Below are 13,036 nucleotides of genomic sequence, written 5' to 3' on the forward strand. Positions count from 1 at the left end.
GGTGAAGCCGCGGGGAGAGGTGAGGGGCTCTCTGTCGGCCGGCGCGGTCCCTCCCCGCGCCAGCCCAGGCCTGTGGGGTTGGTGCCCGGGAGAGAGACATCTCCTAGCCGGGTCTGGTGGTGGCCAGAAGGAAGCATGTCACCGGCGGTTACCCGGTGCTGGAGCTTTGTCACGCTATGCCGTTAAAAACCGGGTGGTGGTAATTCTGTGTTAGGGGTATCATGGGGGTTGTGTCCTGTTTAAAGGTGTGAACTGAACCCAGCAGAGTGGTTTAGGATTTCCGTGCTGCAACGTTGGTGACAGATTGGCTTTTGCAATTCCTGTTACACGTTACTTAGGGGGGTGGGGGGGGAGAAAGAGTTGGTGGGTTTCTTTAATCCTGGTGGGTTTTGCCTTGAGCTAGGATTAACTTTCATACAGACAATGACGTAAAATAGAGTCCAAAGCTCAGCATGTGTGTCCAAATGTTATTTAGTTTGTTACATAGCATTTTTTTGTGGGACAAAGGCTAATCCTCTGGAACACAAACCTTACTGGTGACTTTTAGAAAACTTTTTGTTGTTGTTGTTTTAAATGGACTGAATATCGTCACTTGTTGAGAACAGATCATCAGTTTGAGCTCTTTGAATACATAGCTAATACCATAAACATGCATCACATCATTGAACTTGAGAATTATAGTGTTCTTAGAAAACCCTCACATGCTAACTTATAAAACTTGCCAGTGCTAACTACGGTAGGTGTGCAGCATCATTGCAGAGCAATGGCTATCATACTGGTGATGACTTGGACTAATCAGTATGTTGTTGTTTTGTTTTTTTTTTTTAAATTAAAAAAAAACAACAGAAAAAATATATAAAGCAACATATAAAGCAACCGTGCAAATATCACATCACAGACCTGTGAAACAGTTGAACTTCCAGTCATTGCACCAAATGCAAAAGGATATTATTATTTAAGATTCTGTCTATGTTTAAAACTTACTTTAACAGAAATAGTGTGGTTTTACTTTCATACTAATGCCCTGTAACAGTCTTTTTGTCTATTATAGTACAGATACTTGTTTGTCGGGGAGTGGAGATGGTGTTACCTGCTCAGTCCTTTCAGGTCTTAGGTGTCGTAAGCCTTACCTCCTTATGTGTGACCTAAGAGGACAGCGCAGGTGAAAAACAGCATGTTTGCATGTGGTTAAATAGTTATTAATCGGTGTGTGCTCTTGGAAAGCAATGTTTGACAAATGTTAAACTGGTTGACAAACTCTGTAGACTAGTGCTGCTGCCAAGAAGCAGCCCCGTCGTCCTCCTGCTACACCTTACTTTTGCAGGCACAGGTAACTGCATGGTAAACTGGAGGGACTTTTTTTCTGCTGAAAACTAACATTCTTCCCCTGCCTCCTTCTTTGCAGAACTGGTTTTCAGCTTTTCCAGTATAGTTCATTAGGGATTCTGCAAACACCTACTCCAGAAGAAAATTCTGGCAAAAGAGTCAGGGAAAGACAGGATTGTGTCTTTGGCAGCTTTTACCACCGAAGGTGTTCAGCCAGCCAGAGCCTCAGGGTTGGTTTCTTCACAGCAATAGGAGATACAGGTGGACAAATGTAACCTTTTTCAGAGTTTCAGTCTTTGATCTTTTTTGGAGAAAATCAAGTGCTACCTGGTCCTTCTCAGTGCTGAATCAGCTAGGATGGCTTAAACTGCCTTTACAGTATTTTAATGACTCCAGATTATTCTGTGGTAGAGCAGAGGAGGAGCACATGTATGGTCGGTGCTGTTAGCTCTCACAACAAGGTACGGGTGAATTCTTACACTGCTGTATAAGAATCTGCTTACACAGGCTCATTAGAGTCTTTGAACAGATTCTTTATTATAACCCTTCATGATTTTTTTAAAACATCTTTCTCCTCAGGATTTCACTTGTTTCTTTTTTAAGGTTTTTGTTTGGTTCGCCATCACAGCTTCTGTTTGCATAGTCTGTTTTATACAATTAATGCTTGAGCTAGTGATTGTGCTTTTCTTTAGGGACTTCTGTGATATTCATATTGGTAGAACTGAGTCTTCCAGAGTTCCCCCCCAAATGGTTAAAATACCATCTAAGGTAAAATGCATTGAAATCTGTGATGTGGTATGTATGTTGCAGTTTTTTTGTTAGCATTACAACAAGCAGTTGAGTTTCTGACAGTAGCTTTGCAAAAAGAAAAAAAAGTACAAAAGGACAGAAAATAAGTCCTATCTATAATTGATATTTCTTGATACAATAGCTGCTTTCCTTGTTGCTGAATTAAGAGTTTTCACTGGCTACTATTTTTGACAGTGAAAAGGAAGAACTGAGGAGAAAACAAACTATGAAAGTATTGGTTATTGGCCTTGGAGGGTAAGTATTAGCAAATTAAATTTCCTGTACAGCTCAAGACTGGTCTTCCTTTCAGAATGAAGTGATGTAATTTCTATTTCTGAATGGATATTTTTTGAAAATAGATTACAAATGCAACATATAATTGTGTCATTTTCTGGCATGTTAACTCTTAAGAAACTGTTTTGTCTCTGTTGGAGATCTCAGGTACCACCTCTCTCTAACCTCTTTCTTGGCACTGCTAGATTTATTGTCTGAAAGCTGTTGGAACCTGCCAGAAAATTTCTAGAGTTAGAGAGTATTTAATGTGAATAGACTTTTGTGGGGGTTTGGAGTGTGTCTTTGTGTCTAACTATATGGAAATGTATGTGAGAGCTTGTACATATGTTTAAAAGATTGATTTTTGTCTTGACGCAGTTTTTACTATTTTTTCTAACTCAGTGTGACAAATGGGGGGAAAACAACGCTGGCAGAAAAGCTTAAGAAAATGCTTCCCAACTGTGATATAATCTCTCAAGATGACTTCTTTAAGGTAACAGTATTGATGAAAAGACCTGATAGGTAAAAGTAGGCTTGAGTAGATTTTAGTATCGTTTCTTCTCTTTCAGTTCTCCTATTGGTAGACTTTTAAAATAGATGCTGCTTAAAGTAACGGTGACTTCATGAGAAAGAGAAATAAAATGAGCACTGGGCTAACTGAACTTTCAGTGGCCAAAACCACGAAGTATACTCGGCAAAAAGAAATTTAGTCTTCTCTGATACCCTTTTAAAATAAGGAACGAGTGTATGGTGGATGCATTTTTCAAGATACTCTGTGCTAATGAAGTTAATGATACTGTGTTAACCCGGCATCCGTAGAGCAATAGATAGTTCTTTTTCTCCCAAATCAAATCAGAAAAACAACTTTTGCATTGACATTGGAGTTTTTTGTTAAGGAGGGTGAAGGAGCAATAGATAGTTCTTTTTCTCCCAAATCAAATCAGAAAAACAACTTTTGCATTGACATTGGAGTTTTTTGTTAAGGAGGGTGAAGGAGCTCTTATTTCTGAAGTACAGCTCTAATGAACTTAAGAGGTATGATTTGGAGAATTTGTTGTTCTCAATTAAATAAAGTGTATTGTATTTTTACAGTTGTATGCAGCAGTTTAATTTTTAAGATAAATCTAATCAATTGGGATACAAAAGTGTATAACCCTTATGTTTGTAACTGATGAGTATGTATCTGTGACAGTGGTCATAAAAGCAGCCTTGAAATTATTCCATTTTTTTCCCCTTCAGCCAGAGTCTGAAGTAGAAACAGATGAACGTGGATTTAAGCTATATGATGGTCAGTAACTTTGATGGATTGCTTTTGAACATTGTGCTGAAATTCTGTTGTGCTGAGCTTCAACGCTTCTTCCCCTTCACCCCTGCCCTCTCCTCAGCGAGGCAGTAAACAAATGGTTGTTTCAGAGCAATCCTTTGCTCAGTTCCTTTCAGCTCACTGAGATAAGTAAGAAAACTTGCTGAAGTAGTAAATAGTTCAAGCTAGTGCTTGACCTTTCATTTTCTATTTTTAATCTTTTCCTCTATTTCTACAGTTGTGTCTGGTGCAGTGGCAAATGGTACTGTTCAGTTAGATGTCTTGGCTTGCAGCACTGGCATAAGCTTAACCTCATCACTTTCTATGTAATGACGGATTGGTGGTTTTTTTTTCACTTTGATAATGAACTCATGGGATATCACGATTTAATCTCTTTCATGGTCATATTCCAAATCAGTCAAAAGTTGTGCCTGATCCTGACACCTTTATTTCATGTCTGATCTCACATAGAGAGCAAATGTTTTGAAGTTCATGGTTAATGCTGGCTCAAGATGCCAATTTAGTCTTATAAACTAGATCCAGATCCACTTTAGGCCAGTGCTTTGGTTTAGGTCATATCTAGTTGTGAACAGTAGCTTATTAGCCAATCCCTGTTGATACTTGGTGATCACAAAATGCATTACTCACAACATTGTCCAGAAGCTTAAATTGTATCTGAAAACTGACTATTAGCAACTATGTTGTCTTTGTCTCAACTTCTAGACTTCATGAAACTGGAATGTGGAACTGGTGGGATAAGTTGGACATTCTTGTCCAAAGATCGGGGTTTAATGCTGCTTTTAAAAGCTCCTCTAAAATGTGTTTGCTCTTATATTATCCAAAGGCTGCCTTTTCTCTACCATTCAGTACTTACTCAATATGTTCTTACATGTCTACAGGCAAAAGCAGGTGCTACATTGTGCTGTTTTGCTTTGTATGCCATCCTGCTTTCAATCCATCCACCCCCACCCTCCAAATACCTGAACCCAATAAAAACCCAATGCAAAAAATTTTGAGCACTCGCTCCCTTCTCCTGTGTCAGTGACAACTGACAGAAGGGTGGAGGTCTCGGAGTAAGTAAGTTTTTACAAGTTTTGTGGAATAGGAGAACAGTGCCTGCAGTTTCTATCATCAAGGGATAGGCTGTTAAGTGAATTCACACACTTTTTGGTGCCAGAGTTGAGAGACCACACCCACCAGAAATACCCCAATCCTGGGGAAAGCTTTAGTTTCAGGGTATCAGCAGCTGCAAACATGGAACTACTTATATGCGTGAGAGAGAATTTTTGGGGTAATCCTGTTCCCTTTCATTTAGATTTGTATGTAGATTGTTTGATTCTTACTGATTAACCTAGAGGTACTTAAGGGGTTGTTTTGTTGGGTTTTTTTAATTCTCTATTTTTATGGTGTGCCTAACTTTCTGTTTCCATCTAGTACTTGATGCCCTCTATATGGATGAAATGGTGAAAAGTATTCGCAATTGGATGAAAAACCCAGCAAGCTCAGGTGTTGTGACAGAAGAGACACAGAATACATGTGGCAATCTGAAAAATACAGATGATGTTTATATTTTGATTGTTGAAGGCTTTCTGCTATACAATTATGAGTAAGCAATAATATGTAACCTGGTATATTAAAAGCTGCCCTAAAAAGGAAAAGGGAACTAAATATATTATTATTATAGGCCGCTTAATGAACTGTGGAATAGAAGATTTTTTTTGACCCTTCCTTATGAAGAGTGCAAAAGGAGAAGGAGGTAAGATTATTTAGTTATTGCTCACAAAGGGTCACTGCACCCCCTAACCTGGAGTGGTTCTTTTGTACTAGCTTTTCTTTGGTGGTTCCTAAATATGAGCTACTAAGATCATCTGTCCACTGTGATTCCCAGGGAAGGCTGTGTGGGTATTTAAACAACATTAACAAAAGCATGCAGAGATGGGGGGGGGGGGAGTATGTTTTGTTTTGTTTTGTTTTTCATTTTAGAGCACAGGGATATTAAAGTGTTAAATGTTTTACAAGCACTGAAAAGAGAATTTGTTGTCCTGATAAATTATTTAGGTTACTGACTGCATATTGGAGTTAAACCACTTTTAAAATGAGAAACAGTTAAAAAAATACTAAGCAGTCTTATCCTTGGTTGAATACAGGTGCATGATGATTATTGTTAAAGTAACTATGTTCATGTGTGGTTTTAATGTACGCTTTGTTTAGCCTGTGCAGTAGTTGTACTGTAGATCTGATTTAGATCATTGAGCCAGTGTCTGACTTGCCTTCAAATTTGGAGCAATACTCTGTGCTTTGAGCAATACATGTGCATGAAGTCAGAATCTGCTGGCTGAGTGAAGAAATCCTCTATTCAACTGGCATTGTTTGGTTCCACTTTCTTGGTTTCTTACTAGATGCATCATTAAAGGACTTTAGTGTCCAGGCTGGAAGTGACTAGACAAAACTGCTAATCATTTAAAACTTGAGAAATCTGTATAGTCAACAAAAAAAGAGAAAAAGTAATTTCTTTTGCTAATGCTTTTGGTACAGCTTAATTTATATGTAATATGTTTCTTATTTAAAAAAATAAAAAAACACTACCAACTTTTACCTTAATTGTAATTTGATTGGCAGAAAGGTAAGTTAGCAGGAGTTCGTATCGCAGATTATTTTAAAACAAAGGAGCCTCCTTTGCTTTAACAGTTATACAGCCTGCAGTCTTTTTGTATTTTGGATAAATGCTCTTATTAAACCAGCAAAGTAGGCAAAAATGTAAAACTTGTGTGGGAAAGCAAATATATTTTTGTGTAGCACCAGAGTCTATCAGCCAGCAGATACACCGGGGTACTTCGATGGACACGTGTGGCCTATGTATCTGAAATATAAAAATGAATTGGAAGAGAATGCAAGTAACGTTGGTATGGTATCCTTAATTTTAAACTTATAAAATGCTGAAGTGTGGCATTCATGCAGTTTTTGTTGGGTTGTGGGGTTGTTTTTTTTGAATGGGACAAAGTTTTCTTCAGATGTTTTTGTGGCACTTGGACAGTAGGTTTATACCTTTTGGTGGTTTATTTTTCAAGTCTATAGGGGTTTTGGTTTTTTAATAATGAAAATTAAAAAAATAGAAATGTTCTGATCACTAAGTAAGTCCATTTAACAAGCTAGTTTTGTGTGTATGTCTGCATACATGCATATGGCTAAATAGGAAGCGTCTGAGCTGATGCACTGGCAGAATTCTTCAGAACAGAATTGAAATCCTGGTTGAAGTCCTATGATAAGCTTAAGATACTTCCTTGGTGCTGACTGTACACTCTACAGTCATCAGTCTTGCATCAGAAGTGTCAAAGCTGGGCCAGCTGATTGGGCAATGCCATGAGCTTGTGTGATGTTCACACTTGTACAGCTCTTGGGCTGCCTGCACCTCTGGAGTGGGGACCAGAGGAAAGAGAAGTCAGGCGGTTGCTTCATCCTTACTGTGCAATGAGAATGGGAACCACAGTGCCCTTCTTTGACTTGCTCAAACCATGAAGCTGAGGAAGAACCTGAGGTCTTCCACTGCATAGGAATCTTTCTGCTGAATTTTTCCATTGCTGTACTGTCCTAATGTTATTACCATTACCCTTATGGAGACTTTCATACCCCCAAAAATTGGAAATAGGTTCTTAGCTAGGATAGTTTTACATTACATTACTTTTTAACATGTAAAATAAATTCGGGAAAGAAGAAAAGGGAGGTACTGTTCTTGGTTTTTATTTTTTCATCTCTTCTGACGGCACCCATGGGAATACTGAAAACTTTACCAATTGCTGTCACAGATAACTGGCATAGAACTCATGAAAACTTCTTCTTTCATCTTTCTTAGTTTATTTGGATGGAACAAAATCCCAAGAGGAGCTTTTATCCTGTGTGTATAGTGATATAACAAAGGAATTAAAAAAGCTGAGGGAAGGAAGTAAGTAATGTTACTTGAAATTGAATCTGGTTATCCCATTCCAAGTTAACAAGAAGCTAATCCTTTTATACGGAAATACTGCAAGGATTATATAGATCTATATCTCCTTAGGTATTGCAGTCCTTATACATGTTTGCCCATTACTCTAAGCCATCATAAGATATAACTTTTAAGTTCCTTGAAATTGGATATTCTGAAATAATAGGTGAATCCACTGTTATCTAATGATAAAATAATAATAAAAACGGGGGAACAGAAGGAACATGGGACAAAACATCAATGAAAGCAGACGTGTTGGTGATCGTGTTGGATATTAGTTTCTAATATACAGTGAAGTCACGTGCAAACAGACAAATGACACAACAGGTTAAATGTGTACTTTTTATTTTAGATCAGCAGGTCACAGCATGACAATGTAGAAAGCCTGGATTCCGTTCGATACAAATTGAAAACTTCAAAGACTGTCTTACTTGGCAAGCCAACCAACTGAGCCAGTGTTACATGTACATCCAAAATACTGGTTTATACAGCGCAAGTGGATTTGTAGCAACTATTAACTCTGTAAGCATCAGATCTTGTTGAGTAGTATCAACAGTGCATTATTCTTTAGAATTCCTTTAATCAATCATGCTTTGGCTGATCTTTAAATCTTGTGTCAGCTGAACTGATCATGGTGATTGAAATGTAATGCTTTGTTGTTAACAGTATTAAGAATCCTAAACCTGTATATAAGAAAAAGGTCTTAAACAGATTAGAGCTACATAAAGCTGTGTTTAAGAAAAAGTGCTTCCAAATACTATTTTGTAATATTATTTTTCAGTAAAAATACTTCAAGTTGCCTTTGCTCAAATGCAGTGATAGACTGTCTGACTTTAAACTGTATTTTTGTTTTTATTTCCCTTTGGAAGGGGTGCGACTGTGAGAGATTAGCTAATACTTGGATGGTTGTGGTGGGTTGACCCACCAAGCCATTTTATTACTCTCCTTCTCAACTGGGCACGAGGAAAAAATATAATGAAATGCTCAAGGGTTGAGATAAGGACAGGGAGATCACTCAGCAATGACAATCACAGACAAAACAGACTTGTCTCAGAGAAATTAATTTATTGCCAGTCAAATCAGACTATAATAATAAATAAGAACAAATCTACGAACAGCTAGGCTGAACTTCACTCCCAAATTCTCTACCTCCTCCCCAAAAGCAGCACAGCGGGATGGGAGATGGGGGTTGTGATCTGCTCATCACACATTATCTCTGCTTCTCCTTCCTCCTCAGAGGCAGGACTTCTCACACTCTTCCCCTGCTCCAGCATGGGCTCTCTACCATGGGAGACAGTCCTCCACAAACTTCTCCAACATGGGTCCTTCTCACAGGCTGCAGTTCTTCACAAACTGCTTCAGCATGGGTGCCTTCCATGGGGTGCAGTCTGTCAGGAACAGACTGCTCTGGTGGCGGTCCCTCACAGGATCACAAGTCCTTCCAGCAAACCTGCTCCAGTGTGTGCTCCTCTCTCTATGGGTCCACTGGTCCTGCCAGTAGCCTGCTCCAGTGTGGGCTTCCCACAGGGTCACAGCTTCCTTCTAGCATCTGCCTGCTCCGGTGTGGTGTCCTCCTTGGGCTGCAGGTGGATATGTACTCCACTGTTGACCTCTATGGGCTGCAGGCGGAGAGTCTGCTTCACCATGTGTAGGGCATGAGAAGACTTCATTACACTAACCCAGGACAGTTCACCCACCCTCCCCATCCGAGTATGTAGAGTCCCAAGCATGTCTTATCTCTTTGTTAAGGTAACCTGGACTACTTCGCTTCCCTGCTGTCTTTACATATCCCTGAACAGCCACCAACATGGCCAGCTGCGGATCTCAGTATTTGGAAAATTACATTTTATCAGAAAATTTGCTAATAAGCAAAACAGAACATTGCATGTGTATGATATGTTAAGCAACACAAGCTGTATTATCCACCACTACAGTGCTTTCCCTTGAGCTTCACTCCCCAGCAGGGCTCCACTGTGTCAGGTCCCCGTTTGATTAGCATTGGTGTCCCAGGGCTCCCGCTGTGGTAATGCTATGCTTTCCATAAATCCAAAGCTTTCACTTTGCTGGGTGCTGTGCTTTGTCCCTGAGGGATCTGCACCTGCTTTTCACTAGTAACACCATGGCCTTCAACACAGGCTGCAGGGGAATCTCTGCTCTGGCACCTGAAGCACCTCCTCCCCCTCCTTCTCCACTGACCTTGGTGTTTGCAGAGTTGTTTCTCTCACATATTCTCACTCCTCTCCTCTGGCTGCTGTTGTAGTTTTTCCCCCTTCTTAAAGGGGAAAAAAGAGGCACTTCCACCGTTGCTGATGGCCTCAGCCTTGGCCAGCGGTGGGTCTGTCTTGGCCCAACTGGCACTGGCTCTATCAGATGTACACGCAGCTTCTCACAGAAGGCAGCCATGTAGCACCCCAGCTACCAAAACCTTGCCATGTAAGCCCAATACAATGGTGAAGGGAAGAAATGTTTTGTTGGTGCTTTTCCCATCCCTGCAAGGAACTTGTAGGCTTATGATGCCCCTTTGATAAATTTTTGAAGTATTTTCTTACATGGAGAAATGCGTAAGTACAATTCAAAATGGTATGTTAGTTCCAGAGGAACATAAGGGATCCTTTTATGAGTTGACAAGGATAGGAAGTGAAGGGTGAAGACTGAATGGGCTTGTCCTGGTTTGAAGTGAAACAGAACCAATTTTCTGTTCAGTAATTTTACGTTTCAGCTAAGCCTCTTCTAACTAACTGAACTCTAAAATTAACAGCATACTTGTCATACAGTGTCTGCTTCCAGAGTGATAAGGCCTGGTATTTATAATTAATACCAAGGAATGGTATGCAGAGAGGCTCTTGCTTATACTTATTGCTATAACACCCAAGGGCAGATAACTCGATTATTTGCCCCGTTGGAGGGTCGGAAGCGGAAAAGCGTAGAGGGGTCCCACCTGTGGGGAGGAGCGGACTGGACAGGTGACCCAAAACTGACCAACGGAGTATTCCATCCCATCTGCCTCATGCTCAGTATAAAAGCTGAGGGATCAAAGGGGTCAGCCCTCTTTCTTCAATGGCTGATGTTGTAGGAGGACTCTCTGTTCATCTGCCTTTGATCCTGATCCATGCATTCCTGAATCCAGTTCCTGAGTTCAGCTCCTGACCATTGCTGAGTCCAGTCTGGGACTTTGCCAGTGCGTTACAGTCATATGATCATCATCCTGGGAGCTCGGTACGGTTTTGTATATATTTCATTATTTCCTTATTATTATATTTTCTTTTTATTATTTTATTATTACCCCATTAAAGTAGTTTAGTTTCTTTTAAACTCGTAAGTCTCTCTTTCTCTCATTCTTCTCTCACTTGGGAGAGAAGTTAGAGAGCCTCTGTTGTTCGTTCCAGTGGCCAGCCCAGCCCAAACCATGAAAGGGCCCCTCTCGGGAGGAGGAAGTTCAGTATTGGCAGTACCTGAGTGATTTTATTCAGCAAGTTTAGCTGCGGTTCAGAGGAGGGACTGAACAATGAAATCACCCAAGTTTGCAGATGATACTGAGCTTTCTCAAGCAGTCTAACATTGATCCAGTGGCCAGGAGCTCAGTTTTGTAAGATCCTTCCATGGGGAAAAGGGGTATATGAGCTCCAGTATAGATTTATGCATTTGTGGTGTAACTCATTTATCAGAATGTACATGGTGCTGTACTTGTAGTTCAGCAACTTGTAGTTACAGCTCAGGGCAGAGATCTTTGACAGTTCTGAAACCATCACCATGTTGTGGAGCAGCATCAAAATATTAGGTAGGCATCTTATGGAAGGTGTTTGAACCAGCAAGTTCAAAAGGGGTTGGGAAGATTCACTGACATCACACCCATAAGAACCAGTAAAAGAAGCAGGAAGCTCGATACCATAGATGTAGAAGCTGGCCAGGCTCACCTGTGGTGTCTAAATTGTGTCCTTTTGCCAGCTGCTACAGCAACTCACCTTAGTGGGAAAAGACAACGAACTCTTCTGAGTCCCTTTGGGAGTTAAAGTATTTCAGGTGCCATGATAAAAGCTTACAGAATTCTCCTGCAATGTTGGTATGTTGGTAGGATGCTTTTGCTTCGAAGGTGGTACAGCCCCTGAGAGGAAAAATCTAGTTTGCCCCTGGCAGATGCCTTTTGACTGTCAGGGCTGTGCTAGCTGCGAAGTGGTTGGGGAGAGGTGCAGCGCAGGAGCCGGTGGTTCTTCTGTGAAGAAGAGATGGGGGTTTTTTTGGAAGTGGTGCCACATTCTGCTGGCTGCAACTTCAGGCTGTCACAGCTGAAGGAAAGCTTTGCTAAGTGTCTCACATACGTTTAGAAGTGGTGTTGTTCTATAGAAAGGTTAATGGGCTAATCGCTTATATATAAGAAGCACAGAAATGCAAGTGCAGGATCAGTTTGACATCAAGGTGGTGATTTATTCATGGTGTCAAAATAACAGAAAGAACATGATAATGTAGTTGTCAAAAACACTGACGTAGTAAGAACAAGCTTTTTATCTTGCAGACCTATTGCTCCCTCTCTAACATTCAAAGTTAAGCCTGAAAGCTGAATTTCTGTTTACACTGTATATCATTGATTCAAATGTTGGTTTTGTCACATACACGGTGTTTCTTACTTTATGAAACTACTTCATGTGCTCTTGGCAACAATGACTCTTTTGTCCTTCCCGCTGGGAATGATGTCTGTGCTTTCTCTGCAGCACTGAACGCCTTTGTGGTCAGAACTGTCCAGTCAGTTAACGTAGTTGCAAGACAGCCAGAGCAGCGTCAGAGTAAAGAAAACTGGAAACATTATGAGTAAAGTGAGAGCGTTGTTATTTCCACAGAGAGAAGGGTAGTGTGCCAAAAAAACCTTCTGCTGTTCCCCTTTTGTGTTACTTGCTGTACTTAAAGGCTACCACTTCCGGCAATGTCAAGTGACAAGCGACGCAGGACAGCGCTGGTCAGGTTCCCAAAGTGAGGAGGGGATGGGCCCTTACCAAGAAGGCACTCTGGTATGAGCTGCCTCTTCTCAACGCAGGTGGGAAAGGCGCATGGCGACTCGCTGCAGGACGGGCAGGAGGGTGTCTGCACCCAGTCGGACACCTTCTGTCAGATGGAGGCGGATGTGCTCAGCTGTCCTCAGGGTGAAAGCGTGGCCTTGTGGGGGGAAATACAGTTACCTAATGACACATGCGTTGCTAGACACTGCTTAATTTGCCTCCTCGCTTTCCTACCGCCCCCGTCGGTTCCCGCCCTTGTTTGAGGGAAGCATAATCCGCCCGTAGTCCGGTGCAGAGCTACTCGCGGACCTCCATTTGTGGTTCCCGCCTCCCCTCAGCACAGCCACCGCTGGCGGCCGGCTCCCGCACCAGAGGTCG

At 41.1% G+C, this 13,036-nt stretch overlaps 1 protein-coding gene across 1 annotated transcript; it reads left to right on the forward strand.

Annotated features, from left to right (window-relative positions):
- Positions 1-2,288: 2,288 nt before the first annotated feature.
- NMRK1 (nicotinamide riboside kinase 1) lies at positions 2,289-8,042 on the forward strand. The gene is made up of 8 exons (XM_009887714.1): positions 2,289-2,370; positions 2,791-2,881; positions 3,628-3,676; positions 5,126-5,297; positions 5,376-5,447; positions 6,488-6,594; positions 7,542-7,631; positions 8,023-8,042. Exons 1-8 carry the CDS (start codon positions 2,342-2,344, stop codon positions 8,040-8,042), a joined length of 630 nt encoding a protein of 209 aa, XP_009886016.1. The 5' UTR covers positions 2,289-2,341.
- The last annotated feature ends 4,994 nt before the right edge of the window (positions 8,043-13,036 follow it).

This window comes from Charadrius vociferus, unplaced genomic scaffold (assembly GCF_000708025.1).
Source record: "Charadrius vociferus isolate BGI_N301 unplaced genomic scaffold, ASM70802v2 scaffold286, whole genome shotgun sequence".
In the NCBI taxonomy this organism is placed as follows: Eukaryota; Metazoa; Chordata; class Aves; order Charadriiformes; family Charadriidae; genus Charadrius; species Charadrius vociferus.

Bases quoted from the DNA above. Each gene is read 5' to 3' on its own strand.
- NMRK1 (XM_009887714.1), top strand. From the start codon at position 2,342: ATGAAAGTATTGGTTATTGGCCTTGGAGG. The intron at 5,448-6,487 runs GTAAGATTATTT...ATTTTTGTGTAG, and splicing joins GAGTGCAAAAGGAGAAGGAG to CACCAGAGTCTATCAGCCAG. The intron at 7,632-8,022 runs GTAAGTAATGTT...TTTTTATTTTAG, and splicing joins AAAAAAGCTGAGGGAAGGAA to ATCAGCAGGTCACAGCATGA.